This window comes from Apis cerana, linkage group LG14 (assembly GCF_029169275.1).
Source record: "Apis cerana isolate GH-2021 linkage group LG14, AcerK_1.0, whole genome shotgun sequence".
In the NCBI taxonomy this organism is placed as follows: domain Eukaryota; kingdom Metazoa; phylum Arthropoda; class Insecta; order Hymenoptera; family Apidae; genus Apis; species Apis cerana.
In genome coordinates, this window is record NC_083865.1 from 6104740 (window position 1) to 6120616 (window position 15877).

At 24.5% G+C, this 15877-nt stretch overlaps 3 protein-coding genes across 4 annotated transcripts; 2 read left to right on the forward strand and 1 right to left on the reverse strand.

The window, feature by feature from the left end:
• Positions 1 to 1629: 1629 nt before the first annotated feature.
• LOC108003107 (uncharacterized) lies at positions 1630 to 9788 on the forward strand. Its single transcript, XM_017065206.3, has 5 exons — positions 1630 to 1969; positions 4354 to 4657; positions 5477 to 5754; positions 6219 to 6407; positions 6807 to 9788. Exons 1-5 carry the CDS (start codon positions 1916 to 1918, stop codon positions 6843 to 6845), a joined length of 864 nt encoding a protein of 287 aa, XP_016920695.1. The 5' UTR covers positions 1630 to 1915; the 3' UTR covers positions 6846 to 9788.
• Positions 9789 to 10196: 408 nt separating this feature from the next.
• LOC108003149 (rRNA methyltransferase 3, mitochondrial) lies at positions 10197 to 12116 on the forward strand. Its single transcript, XM_062084241.1, has 5 exons — positions 10197 to 10298; positions 10420 to 10822; positions 10917 to 11155; positions 11266 to 11421; positions 11503 to 12116. The coding sequence occupies exons 2-5, from the start codon at positions 10512 to 10514 to the stop codon at positions 12048 to 12050; spliced, it is 1254 nt and encodes a 417-aa protein (XP_061940225.1). The 5' UTR covers positions 10197 to 10298; positions 10420 to 10511; the 3' UTR covers positions 12051 to 12116.
• On the reverse strand, positions 12046 to 15842 carry LOC108003148 (MAM and LDL-receptor class A domain-containing protein 1-like). Of its 2 annotated transcripts, XM_017065274.3 has the most exons (10): positions 15360 to 15841; positions 15089 to 15286; positions 14641 to 14998; positions 14295 to 14471; positions 13813 to 14239; positions 13359 to 13703; positions 13072 to 13293; positions 12610 to 12995; positions 12338 to 12503; positions 12046 to 12271 (listed from the first exon to the last, which is right to left on the reverse strand). In XM_017065274.3, the coding sequence occupies exons 1-10, from the start codon at positions 15743 to 15745 to the stop codon at positions 12234 to 12236; spliced, it is 2703 nt and encodes a 900-aa protein (XP_016920763.1). In that variant the 5' UTR covers positions 15746 to 15841; the 3' UTR covers positions 12046 to 12233. The 2 variants fall into 2 exon arrangements, with proteins under 2 accessions (XP_016920763.1, XP_028525161.1); XM_028669360.2 differs by having other exon boundaries at positions 12046 to 12503; positions 15360 to 15842.
• Between the last annotated feature and the right edge of the window lie 35 nt (positions 15843 to 15877).

Sequence of the window (15877 nt, forward strand, 5' to 3'; positions counted from 1 at the left end):
TGATTGCGTGGGTGGTTAGAAGAGAGATGAGTTACCCCCACTTTCAGCCATTCAGCAGCCGCACTGCTGTGACACGAGGGGTTAGCGGAGGGGAAGGGGCCTTGAAAGATGGGGGGAGGTAAAACGAAGAAGGGTAGCCCGATTACTGGAATGCCGTGGGTGGTTAACAAGAGAGGGGGTTCCAACCCTGTCTTCGATTATACGCACGAATGCAAGCGCACAACCACTTTGCCCTAAAATTGACATTTAGCCCCATGCTTTTCGAAAAGTTCACACTTTACGTATTTTACGTAAATTTCGTTTTATGCTCGAAATTCGATTATTAATTCGATTATTATTCTGAATGAGTAAAGAATTACATTGAGAAAAATATAAGAAATATTTGCAAAGTTTAAAATTAGCTGCTTTGAAATATCTTTAAAGTTTAATATTCCTATAAAATTATATAAAGTTTATTAATTTAAACTTTGATACTTATATCGACGAAAATTGTCAACAGAAAAGGCATTGTTTATGTTGATTATTCCATCCAGATAAGACTACCTGTTTTAAGACAATAATAGCTCTTTATCAAGATACGAAGAAATGAACGATGTCGATAACGAAATATCCTCTAGTTTCTTTGTCTTCTATTTCGTGTCTTGATTTTATGTCTTGTCTAACTATAATGAACGATATACAAGAATATAATAAATAATGAAATATTTGTTTCAGTAAATTATGTACGTAATTCATCTTACTTATCTGAAGCATCAAGTAGTTTAGACTTATAATAGTCAGCCAAAGATTTCCACGTGAATAATTCATTTCATTAATTAATTTAAAAAAAAATAAACGAATACTTTGTAAGTAATTAAAACATTTTTTATATAAATTTAGATATATTTAAATTAGATAAATTATTTAAAATTTTATTGTTAAAATTAAGATATCAATTTACGTATAAATTTATAATATACATATTTTATTAAAAATTAAGAAAAGAATATTGATATTGATTTATTTTGTCAAATAAATGATCGAAAAATGTTTGACGATGAATTTTTCAATAAATTGAATAATTCAATGACGCAATTTCTTATACGGACTACAACGATTTTGAGTCCCAGGGAGAAACTTGTTGCGCAGACGAACCGGAACTTATAAGCTTATTCGTAATCTACGACTCTAACTTTAGAACAGCTCTAATATCTAAAAATTTTCAAATTAAAAATGATTGAATGAATTCTTTTTTAATTGTTTTATTACTTTATCATAGTAAAATATCTTAGTTAATAGAATATTATAATAATTATATATGTTAAGAAATTTCAATGCACTAATGAAATTAAAAGAATATAATTTAATGTAATGAAATTATTTTATTTTTATAATATCGATTCAATAAATTCATGTTATTCAATGGATAATTAATAAAATCATTTATATAGTATATAAGTAAAGAATAGTTAAAAAGAGATGAAAAAGAAAAAAAATAAAAATATAACAAAAATCTTTTATACAAAAATAATTTCCAAAAGATCAAAAATAACCAAAAATATATCATCTATCTTCATGTAATAATATAATTATATAATAATTTTAAATTATCAATTTTATTATATCTATTAGAGAGAATATTGAGAGAATAATTTCCAAAAATTATTATATGTACACACAAAAAAGAATGCTAAAAAAAATAAAAAAAAAATAGAGAAAATAAAAAAATAAAGAGTCATTAAAGGAATTTTTAGAAGTTTTTTAAAACAGTTTACAAATTGACGAAAAATTTCTTTTGGAATATGAAGAAAAGAGTATAGAGAAGGAAAAAAGAAAAGAGAGGGGGCTAAACAGAGCTCGCGTAGAGGGGCTTGAAACGAATGAAGGGGTGTGTACTGGAAGAGGGGGCAGCAAAGGAAGGCGAATAGTTGCCTCGATGATACCACCTCTCTCAGTTGCTTCTCGGTTTCCGGACTGCGTGGACTGGCAGGTTAGTGAATCCAACTCTCGTTCATTCACCAGTTTCTCTTCGTTCCACTCTTGACCTCCTTCCATCCTTGGCACCCTCTCTGTTTCTCTCTCTCTTTCTCTCACCCTCATTCTCCACTCCGTGTGTCCGCTGACTCCATTCATGCGACTCGTTCTTTGCTCGCTCTCTCGTTCGCTGCTCCCTTTGATTTATCGAAATTCCTAGTGAAAAATGTTCTTTTTTCATAATTTCGTTGCTTGATTATTGATATCCTGTCAACGTTAACGATCAGTATTACGTATGTATTTCGTTCTTTTCCTAATTTTTTATTTAATTTTATTACAAATTACAAAAACGATATTTTAATCTTTGTCAAGTGTTAATAATTAGAAAAAAATTTGTTACCTAAACGATTTTTATATATTCTCTTTTTTCTTTTTAAATTACTACAAATTTTTTTTCTTTTTAATTTATTCTACGTTTCATGGAATAAAAAATTATCTGGGATAGAGAATGAATTTTCATATCGTTATTGATTTTGGAATTCAAAAAAGAAATCTTTTAAATTTCAATCAGTCATATTTGATATATGTATATTAAGGGAGAAATGATAGATTCGAGAAACAGCTGTTAGAGATGATAACGAAAAACAGTTCAGTTCAGCAATTCTTTCTTTAAAAACATAATCAGTAATTCTTTCTTTAAAAAAAGAAAAAAATATGTATGTAGATATTATATATTTAATATTTTTAATACAAATTGTATTTACTTTTATATTTACTCTTATATATTTTTTAATTAGAATTAAAAATACGTATAACCAAAAAAATTAAGTAAAATGTTATTATCTTTTTTTGTAATTTATTCAAATTTTTACGTTTCATTATTAAATATATTATCAATAAATATCATTTGAATCATTCAATTGTTGCTATAATTTTAATTTATAATAATATCGATAATGTCTGTAATAAAAAATATATTAATATGTATTTGTATTGAAAAAAAAATTATTAAATAAAAATTTATAAAGAATTAATAAAATCATTACAATTAATTAAAGATTATCTAAGTTCTTTTTTAAATATTTTAAATTCTTGCAAATCGATTCTGAGAAATAAATTAAAATAATAAAATAAGATAACAATTTAATATTTAATAAAAAATATATTTTTACTCATTGAAATATTTTATTAACGACAATACGATCAAAGAATATGATCAAAATCAAGAAATAAAAAATTATTTTGAATCAGAATAATCAGATATTATTTAATATTGTTTAATTGAATATCCCATTATATATTGAACTGTAGAAATGATCAAAGATATTGTAGAATGATCAAGAAAGCTGTAAGATTATATTGAAAAGAAGAGAAATATCTCACAATCTGACGATATAAAGAAATCAATTTATATTTAATTATGTTGATTATTATCGAGCAAAGTCGATTAAAAAATTCATATTTTTTAAAGATCTTAAATATAAAAAGAATAGTTAAATAATAATATTAAATAATTGATGCAAAAAAATAGAATTTATAAGTACAATATTAATTTATAAGTATGAAAATAAAAATAAAAATTGATAACGTTGTGTCAAATGAATCTTTTTCAGATGAGTTTCCTATTAGATTTTTAAAGTATATATTATTTATGAGAGTAATTTTATTTATCTTCATATTGAATTTTCTCAAATATCATTAATCGTAATTGAATTGACTGTTAAAATTGATTTAGTTGCCATTAGTAAGTTAATTATAAAACTTTCTTGGATTAATAGACAGTAGGCACTCAATTACAAGTTCCTTTTTACGAAATTAAGTATTACGAAACGTAAAATTTAATTATTTCCAATATTCGTGCTAATTTTAATTAAGGACTCTTTCTTTAATTCATTAATCGAGAAAACTTCTGGAGTTAATCTTTATCTCTTTGAATTTCATTAATATAATTACTGGAAATATATACAATACTTTACACAGGGCATCTATTTCGAAAAATAATTCTCTGAAAAATTTATAAAGAATATTCAAATATTTAATATGTATTAAATTTTTGCAAGTATTTAGAAATATTGTAAAAAAAATATTTTGGAAGTTCAATTTTAATATCGTTTTTCTTCTATATAAATCTTATTTAAATTATAATTTCATTACTTGTTAATTTCATAATCTTAAGTATATCAATATTTTTTTGTAACAATGGACGCAAATTCATACAATGAGATATTGTAATAGTCATATCATTATCAGTACATCTACAATCTATTTATAATCTTCACAAAAATTTCGACGTATCTAACAGTGATAAAATTTTCTATAATAAATAATTAATCTGCAAAGAATCTTCTTCCATCTCTCATCTTGAATTTTGAATATGAATTTGTATATTTTATTCTCTAGAAAATGCGTACTGTGGCCGTATGGACAGCTTTTGTGTTAGCGTACTCAAGCACCCCGTTCGTGACCGGTATACGATACATTGATCCGATCTCGGCGCAATCAGGGAACACCGGCGACATTGCCGAGAAGCGCGTTGACCTGACGGAGCCGACATGCGAAGAATTGAGGGCAATGTGGAGGTACACTAAACGACAAAGCAGAGCTGCTAAAACTACTACCGGATACTCTCTTTATCCCGATCCATTTTCATATAACGTGTGGAAATCTTATTCCGAATACTCCAAGCCCAATCTTAACTACCGCGGTAAGATTTTATGGTGGTTGTGCGTAGCCTACGTCCATGCTATTATTATACTGTTTATTTGAAAAAAAAAGGATAATAGAATTTTGTAAATAAAAAATTATAGAAAAAAAAATAGAATATTGGATAAAGAAAATTTGAAATACAAGTATTTTTTCATAAACATATACTAAGCAATTGTAAATTTAATTAAGATTAAAAAATTATTTTAATCTGAAGCTGAATGAAATTAATATGGACAGTTTTGTATAAAAAAGAGATTTGTAAAAATTAAAAATGAAAGAAGTTGAAAAACTATATATTTCTTTTCTTTTATTAGATTATTATGTTTTATATAACTTATTTTTTTCTTAATTTTTTCTTTATTTATTTTTCATTTAAAATTATTCATTTATATTATATTGGACAAATATATGAAATATATGATATCGTGATATGATGATAATCTAGAATAATGTCTGATTTGTTTCATACTTGAACTACTGATGTTCGAAATTAATTAAAGAAACTCATCACCAATTAAAAAAAAATATATCTTTAAAAATATATATTCTTCTAAAGAAATATATATCTTTAAAAGAAGATAATAAAAAATTATAAAATATTTACAATTTTAATCTATTAAAAACTATAAAAATCGAATTTTTAATAAAAAAGTTTTTAATAAAAAAACCCTGAATTTACAATATATTTTTCTTATTTTATAAAAAGTTATTACATCTGAAACAAGATCATCTGTAATTATCAACAATTAATAGACAACTAATAGATATTAAGATTTACTAATAGATTTTATTTATTTTATTTGATAATAATGTGCAGGAAAATTTATGGGAAAACCGCGTAACCGTGCAGGAGGTAGTGCTCCAATTTATGGAAAAATAATACATAAAGCACCAGCAAGTAGATTAAGAAATGGAATGCGAAACTCACCACGACTTTTCAATAAAATCCCGCGCTTTTTTGGAACAATGAATTCTTATGCACCATTGTCGAAAAGTCGTATTAACCCAATAGTTGGTCCCTCTCATTTATCGCAAGCTGGCAGTTTTCAACATTTGAAGGAATTACTTCGTGCTGAACGGGCCCGTGAATTACAGGTTAATAATAAATTATCAGATAATTGATATTAATATATTACAAATGAAACAAATTACATTCAACAAATGTTTTTTTTCTAAAATTTCTTAATTTAATTAAATTAAATCCTTAAAAAAAATTAATAATATAGCATTTGAAAATAAATTCCTTCATATTTCATATTCTTTTTAATGAATATTGTGAGAAAGAATTCATTTATATTGAAAACTCTTTTATTATTCAAAAATGTAAAGAAAATTGACAAGATAAATCGGACAATTTGTAATATGTTAATTATTCATAAAATTAAATAATAAATTTTTATGAATAAAAATGAAAGATGAAACAGATAACTTTTAATTTTTTTTCATTATTAGATAAATGCTAAAAATTTAAAAGATATTCTTTTTAATTTAGAATTTTCTATATTTTTTTATTTTTAATTTTTTTAATTTTAATTTTAATTTTTAATTAACAATTTTAGGAACAATATAAAGCTGAAGAACTAGCAGAAAAGATATCTACCTTCAAAGATTCTGTAGACAATGAGTATCCTTTCAATATTCAACAATCTCAGAAACAATACCTAAAATCAACACTGGGAATTCCGACGAAAATTAATTATGAATTTGGTCAAGGACGATATGCATCGAATAATGGTCAAATTTGGACAGTGAGTAATAAATGACAATGAAATCTTTATCGCATTCTATTTATTAAAGTTAATGAAGAAACTTATTTTTAGAATTAAATATTTCTCTAATATTCTTTTAAATTGATACAATTATTTCAATCACTTAATATATTTTATTACATTATTATTATATCAATTTCTATATATTTAATATATTTTATACAATATACAATAATTATTGTATTGTAATTATTAATATATTTTATACAATAACATTTTATAATAATGTTATCTTATAATAAGATTACAACTTTGAACAAATTAAAATTTCATTATATTTTTTCCAATATTGTTATTTAATAATATCAATTTTCCATTAATTATAATAATACTTTAAATAGTAAATAATTTCTCATAATAATAATAATCTATTTACAGAGGAATGGACCCCAGCCTCGCGAATATTTATCGCGTTAATATTTCAAAGGGCTATCGATGTCTCCCACACAAACAAAAATATACGTATCTGTTCTCTTGATACGATCGCATGCTACAAGACGTAAATGATTCGGATTTGCTTTTTTGGCAATCTTCGACATCCCAAAATTTACGTAAGCAAACTATTTGCGTTCATATTAACAGTAAGTATCATCGAAAGGGCTTTTCACTTTCGTTGTTTCTCCTTCGTCGTTTTCGAAAATTACTCTTAGGGCTTTCGCTGTTTGGCACTCGAATTTCGGATCTCTATTCCCTGCGATGCCTCAATTTATTCGACATGTTACTTATGCCCGGATAAATAAATAAGTCAATAAATGAAAGGAAAGTCGTAAAGAAGAACGACTTGAGTTGGCAATGCTATAGAATGTATATTTTCTTAATTCATTTAAACTCGCACAGATTTAATTACCGTGCAAATCGCCTATATAAAATATTCCAGATATATAAATTTAATATTATATCTTTGAAAATCGCTACAGCGGCGATCGTACTTCATATCGTTAAGCGGAGAAAACACGAGCAGAATATTGCTAATGTTGTTTTTATTTTTTCAATTATAAAATAAATGTATTAATAATGTTGTTTAATATTGTATTTATATATATATATATAATTGTTTTTCATAAAAATAGACTTTTAAGTGACACATACAAATCAGAGAATAATATAATTTTTATGACTTTATAAATTCTTTTCTCTTTTTTTTTAATTTATAATAATGAAAAGATTGCAAAAATATATTCAATTTTTAATTTAAAAAATGAATAATTATTTATATTTTTTTTTATTATATTATTTAAACATTATAATAATCTTAAATATTTTATATAACTTAAATAATCTTAAATATATTATATATTATAATATAATATATTATTTAATATAATATATATTTCTATATTTATTAGAAAATACATAAAATGTATTTAATATAAAATTGAAATTAAGTTAGAATTGAAGTAATTCAGAAAAGATATTTAAAAATCTATGATCTTATTGTAATTCAGAAAAGATATCTAAAAATCTATCTATATCTTATTTGAATTACATTATAATATTAATTTAGCTTTTTTGAAAATAATAATAGACAATAGAATATTTATTTAAATTTGAAATGTTAGAAAATCAATTATTACATAATGATTTATTCATTAGAAACTTTATTTTTCGGAGATTCATTTAATAATCAAATCATTTAATAATCAAAATAATAATATAATTGATATTTTTATTTAATGTAAAGATATTAAACGATTGTGTTCTGGTTTTCTCCGCTTTATTTGAACTTGACAATAAAATAGAAAGACTAATATTTTGAAAATTATATAAATATATACGTATATATATATATATATATATATAAACATATATATAAACATATATATAAACATATACATATATATATATATATATATATATATATATATATATATATACATAATACTTATAAGTTAAGAGATAATAAAGCATAATCAACGGAACTGTACCGAAGACAATAATTATTGTTAAGAGATATTCTTGTAATTTGTACGTACAATCGACGCGGATGCGATTTCAATTTTATGTGAGGAGCAGAATATTGTAATATATTAGTAATTAATATTTGTATGTAAAAATAATATTCTTGAAAAAAATGAAAACGCACCGTGAATACATATCTTTCAATATACTTTGTGATGTACATCGATTATACGTACAATCGATTTGACTTTCGACCCTTAAGCATTCTATCGATTATCTATAAAATTACATTGTATTAAATATTTGTATTACTTTTCAACAAATTTTTATTAAATGAACATATCAAGAATAGAAATTATTGCAGAAAAAAAAATATTTTACATAATCTGAAAAAAAATTTTAAAAAGTTATCTTTATTATCTTTATTAATTTGCTATGAGAAATTATAAGCCAATAAAGACTTAAGGGTTATAATTACGTAAAGACAATAAATATAAACATTTCTGTAATCGTATAATAAAAAATGAAGTAGGTTATGTGGCTTAATTCATATCTTATGCTGAGAATTAATCACTTTCAGCTCCTATGATGATACAAAAACCAAAAAAATTATATATCAGAACAATTATATAGAACGGTTTGATACCAATTGTGGTTCTAATATTTGACTATAAATACTTTTTACTTGTATACACCTATTTGAATACATGCATATACTGCATATATAACAAAGAATACATATACACACACACATGCATATCAAAGTACATAAATATATATAATTATGTTTGTTATACTACTATATTATGTTTACCATTTATTAATTAGGTTTCAAAGGATAAATTATTGACAAAATTTATTCTTTAATAGTAAATGCTTAATATCCGAAACTATAAACTGCTTGAAATCTCTCTAGATACAGACTAAAAGCTATTTTTATCTTAATTTTATTATTTCAATATAAAAATTATATTATTTAAGCATGTACAACATATGAACATATATGCATATGAAATTATCAAAAAAAGAACATAATAACTTGAATGATGTTAGAAATAGTATATTTATGTAAACTAAATAAATTAATTTAAGATACAAAAGATGTATGGATCAAAGTATCAGATCTTTTTTAATGTAAATTCATAAGACTTATGTACATTAATGATTTATTTTATTTATTATATTTTTATCTGAATTTTAATATTTGAATTTCAATATTTAATTACTATATTTGATATTTAGATCCTTACATTTTTTGAAATTCTAATTAATAAATTAGAGAAAATATGCTTCAAATATCCTGTTCTATAATTCTTTATTTTGCACTATATTTTTGTTATGTTGAAAATATAACTATGATAATATTAGCCATGGCAAATTAAATTCGTAATTTTTTACATTAATTACTTTATCCCAACATATCATAAGTTCATATTTAATAAAATAAATTATTTAATCACATATGTTGTATATTATTTCTTTCTCAAGTTATCTTGTAATTTGTTAATTTATTAATATTTATTAGTATTTATTTAAAAAAATATATAATTTATTTAATAAAATAATTTTGATACAAAAATCATATTATAATAGTAAACACATCAAACAAAGTTTAATACTTACATAAATATATGTAAATGTACAAACATTTTTTTGAATTATATAAAACTAATGAAAAAATTCATTAATGTAAAAATTTAATTAATTTATTTTTTTTCAAAATAGTATAGTATAGATTTTAATAATTAAAATTTAATAATTTTATTTTATAAATAAAAATAAAATAAATTAACATTTTAAATAATACTGTGCATATATATATATATATAAATAACTTTTATAGAGAAACGTTATCAATAAGACAAGTGTCGACATCTATCAGTTTACATTTTCATTGTGAAATTTTAAGAGAGATCATATTTTCTATTCGCGTTATTACTTTTATTTTTGAACATTTTAAATGAAAAATAAGTAATTACATATATATCTAATTTATATAAATAATATAATTAATTTTAAATAATATAATTTGAAAGAACATAATATAATTTTAAAAAATATTTTTTTAATTTTATTAAAATATATTTTTCAGTGATTTATGCAATTAATAAAAAATTATGCAGTTGTTGGTATTAAAGTAAATATAAAATATTAATAAAAATATAATTAAATACACTAATAATAATGTTATTTCTAAATATTATGTATAATAATATTCAATCATTTCGATATGTGAAAACATTTAACATACTTAATTCAAATATAACACGAACGTATGCAAGATGGGTTAGCCGAAAACCAATTGCAATTGTTAATGAAGATGAACTTTATGAATGCGATGATACTACTAAATCAGAAATTTCTAGACAAAGAAGAGTATCTATAAGAAAATCAAAAAAAACAAAACTTTCCCAGGAAACAAAAAATAAAGAAATTGAAATAACTGTAAAAAATAATAAATTTATGAAACTTAAAGAAAATGATAAAATTATAACGTATGTTATTTATTTTCCATTATAATCTTAGAAAAAAATTGCAAAATTATGATGTAAAATAAAAGAAATTATTTTAAATTTCTAATTGTTTTAGATCTTTGATGATTAAATTAAAATCACGAAAAAAAAGAGAAAAAGACAATGAAATAATTTTAGAAGGACAGAGACTAATTACAGATGCCTTAAAATCTGGTGCAATTCCAAGTGCAATAATTTATAATGATCCAACTAAAATAGCAGCATTAAAACTTCCCGAAGAAGTTAAATTATACAAAGTTCCTTATAAAACAATCCAATTATGGTCTACGTTAACTACTTCTCCTGGATTATTAGGTATTAATATTTTAAATATATTTTAAATGTATAATATTTAATATATAGGTTTCATATTGTTAAATTTATCATTTAAATGATTTCATTTGTATTTTTTTTTCATGACATAGGAATTTTTAAAACTCCAGATATAAATAATAATATTCCTGATAACAATGCTTTACCACTTACCATTATTTGTGATAATATAAGAGAGCCAGGAAATTTAGGCTCAATTATGAGAGTTGCCACAGCAGTAGGCTGTGAGAAATTAATAATAATGAAAGGTATAATTTTAGATTTATGATTAAATTACATTAATAATTTTTTAAAAAATAACTTATTAAATGAAAATTTAATATTTATAGGTTGTGTAGATCTATGGGATCCTAAAGTACTTCGAAGTGCAGCTGGTACTCATTTTCAATTACCTATTCTTGCATTTCCAACATGGGATGAAATATCATCTCTAATTACCAAAGATTCTAATATTTTTATAACAGATAGCAATTTTGGTGATGAATTTTTATCTTATTATTCATCTGATATACTTCAGTCAAGTTTGCAAATATTTGATATTAATCCAGAAGATTTCAAATCAAAATTTATTTTGAATAATAATAAAGAAGAAGAAATGATACCAACAAATAAAAACATGATGAAACAATTTATGTTAAAATTTCCTATTATACCATATTATTCTATAGATTATACAAAAAAAGAATCTGTAATTATTCTAAGTGGAGAAACTGAAGGTTTGAATTTTAATTCTTATAAATTTTTAAAAGAACGAAATAGTATTCGTATCAATATACCTTTAGTAAAAGGAGTGGATAGTTTAAATGTAGGTGTGGCACTTAGTATTATTATTTTTGAAATTAAAAGACAATTTTTCAAAAAAATAAACAAACTTTGATAAAAATTTCTTTAATAGATATATATTTGAACAAATAAATATTTATTATTACTTTTTTTAATTAAACTTCGCATTTATTATTTACAAAAACTTACCTTATTTAAATTTTGTAACAAATAGAATAAAAATATAATTCTAATATAGATAATTTTTGAATTATGAATTTTTATAATTAAAAATATTTTAACTTCCATTATTAGGTTGAGCAGCAGCAGGTCGAACTGTAAAATTAAAATAATAAAATATAATACATTTGTTTATTTCATTTTTTTTAAAAAGAATCTTACTTATACAACTTTGAGGCTGAAATTTTATGTCATCGATAGCAAAACCTCCATTGCTAGCACTTCCTTTTAAAATAAGACGATAAGGTACACGAGCATCTATCGTTACTTGTGCAGCAGTCCATACAGGTCTTGGATTATTAAATCCTTTTGCTGTTAATGACCATAACTAAAATAATAATATAATAATAATAAAATAAATGAAATATTAATTTTTTATCAAATTTTAGATCTTAAATTTTTAATATTTATATTAGCTTAAATTTTACACTTACTTGCTGTTTTTCATTATTTTCTTCATTATTGCTAATTTCTTTGTCAGTATTCATTTTAATAATTTGTAGTGTTGTAGATTCCTCAACACCAAAGGCAGCGAACCAAAAAGTGAAACAAACGGATTCTTCATCAGGCAATGTTTGTATTATAGGAGATCGTAATCGTACATCTGTTGATTGTTTATTTGTAGTAAAAATATCAAAGAAAACAAAATTTCCAGTTGCTCCAAAAGTTTTATCCAATAATTGAGCTGGACGATGGGTAAGAAATGCACGTTGCCAAGTAACTGTACGTTCGCTTTCCGAAGAAGTAATATTTTCCCAACCACATAATCCTTTTTCGAAGCTACAGTCTTCTGGTCTCACAGATGCACTAGATGGTTTCGCTAAATATTAATTTAATACATTTAATAATAATACAATTAATTTAAAATAAAATTATATATTCGTTATAAAGCTTACTGGAACAATTGCCAATATAAAAAGAAATATCATCAATGCCAATGCTACCACTAGCACGATTTGGACCCCAAGTACCTTCGAAAATTACGTTAAAGTTTTCTCTTTCGTTTATATTGATTTGAGCATAATTCCAAGTGGGTCCTTGATTATTGTACAACTGCCAGATTGGTCTAGATTCGATTGAAGATTTTTCAATTGTTTGTATAGACACACGAAGTACTCCTTTAAATTTATATTATTTTTATAAATATATTATGATAATTAGAAATTAACAATAAGATACAAACCTAAACTTGGTCCAGCAGAATCAATAAAAGATTCAAACATGAAATACCAAAAGGTAACGCACAAAGGTTCTTCACTGCCTTTCATTTCTCGACTAACAAGTTGCGCTGTTCCGCCTCCAGATGATCGATATCCTTCTCTTGGACGACCTAGACCAAGAAAATATTCGTTTCTTCGATTCACTATGTATCCATTGCTGTATGGTTTCCGTTGATTTCTTAAATTTAATGCTTGTACAGAGAGTCTTTCCCATTCCACTCGATCAGGATCTCGAGAATTGATCCAATCACACTCGTCAACTTCGAAAGTACAGTCTCGTGGTATAGGTACGGCAACTTGTGGTAAAGCTATAAATATATATACATATATATAACAAATATAAACGAATATTTGAAGCGATTATAATCCTATTATTTTAAATCAAATCTTTTTTTATAATTTTCTATAAATTTTTACCTGGACAAGATCCTTGTGTAAAAGAAATATCGTCAATAGCAATATCTCCCATTCCAGTGTTTCCTACAGACGCTTCAAAAAGAAGTTGAAAATCATCTAGAGAACTGATCGTAATTTGAGCTATAAACCACGTATTTCCAGCGTTCCCATTGAGACTCCAAATTTCTCGAAACGGAGCATCCAAACTACGAAAATGACGCATCAATAGCTTTAAAGTACCGATTCCGGAACCAAACATGTGAAACCAGAAGTGCATACACATAGGTGCATCAGCACTTGGTGCGGGAAAACTAGTGCTAACAAGTTTAGCTTTGTCTCCTGGTCGACGTGGAAAAGAAGAATCTATGTACGCATATCCTCCAGCTGTTAACCGATCTGTTGAACTATCCATTGCTGGTCCAGTTGTTGGATTTCCACTACCTCGACTCTGTACATACATTTATATTATATATAAAAAATATTATAATTGCTGATAAACTTACAATTGTCCAATCGAAATCATCATCTGCATCATTAGCCCAATCACAAAATCCACCAGCAAAATTACAAAAACCAATGCACGAAGTTCCTGGTTGTAAATCTATATCATCTACAGCTATGTAACCTCTATATAAACGAGCTGGATCAGTAGAATCTACGGGAATTCCTTCGATGATCAACTAAAAACAAATATCTTATTTTAATATAATGATCATAGTACTTTTAATATTAAAAGAATTGAATATTATCAATATTTTTATTTTATAATTTTATCAATATTTTGATTAATAATAAGATTTCTTTTTTTTTCAAAGAAAAAAATAAGACGAGAAAAATATTCCTAATTACCGAATGTACATCGGGATAAGTATATAACATTTGAGTTTGCTGCCAAACACCTAAAGTATAATACTGAGCATTCCAAATAACACGTTCGTCAAAAATTTCCAATGGTTTACAAAATGGTATGGTTGTATTTTCTGGAATGATTTCTTCAGTTTGTTCTTTCTTAATGGAATATTCATCCACACCTACATGAAGTAAAACTCTTAGACCAGCAATGCTAAGACCATCCATGCTATACTTAAACATAATGCAAGTTCCAACAACTCCAGTGCTTCCTAGCTGAGGACTATGTAATAATCCTCCTAGATTTTTTGTTTTATCATCCCTTTGTAAAAATTTTGATGTTTCCAGAAAAGCATATCTAAATTATATTTAAATTAATATACATATTAAATTTTATATATATATATATATATGTATACATTTATAATATATATAAACAAACACATACCCTCCTTCCATAGTACCAGTTGTATAATCACTTGATGGACCACCCATCCAATTGGTACCCATACCTGTTCCAGCCACCCAGTCTAGTATACTATCGTCATTTTGCCATTCACAAAGTGTTTGCGCTGGAAATGATCCAAAATCGCAAAAAACTTCATCAATTGATACTGTAGGTAACGATGCTCCGATTGGTGGATATCTTGAATAAAAGATATATTTTGAAATTATGCAATTTTTAGGAAATTTTTTTAATACATTTTTTTATAAAATACCTTTGCATCGATGAATTTTTTTGAATAAATATAAGTGGATAAAGTGGGTTTCGTAATAGTGGTGTCTCCGTAGTAGAAGAAACAATTGTTCGAGTATATAAAATATCTGGCCAATGTTTGGGTTCAATATGTTCTACTTCATCCAAGAGTTCATGATCACGATTCATGGAATTAAATGGAAATTGCGTTGAGGCATTGTTAGTAACAAAAGTATCAAAAACATTCTTTGTCTCTTCGTTTTCTACACTTTTAGTCCAATTGGGAATAAAACTTTCGTTTATACCAGTGATAAGATCTACTTGTTCTCCAAGCATTGAATTCACAGGATACCATGAAGAAGCACATATCAACCAGTAGAGACAATAATATAATAATATCAAGCACATTTTGTAAGTATTACAGACAATTAAATAATATTGAGATACTAAAAAAAATCTTAAATGAATTCTTGATTACATCGCGAAAATAATTAGAAATTTTTTACTTTATATATTATATTATCAACTTTTTTTATCAGA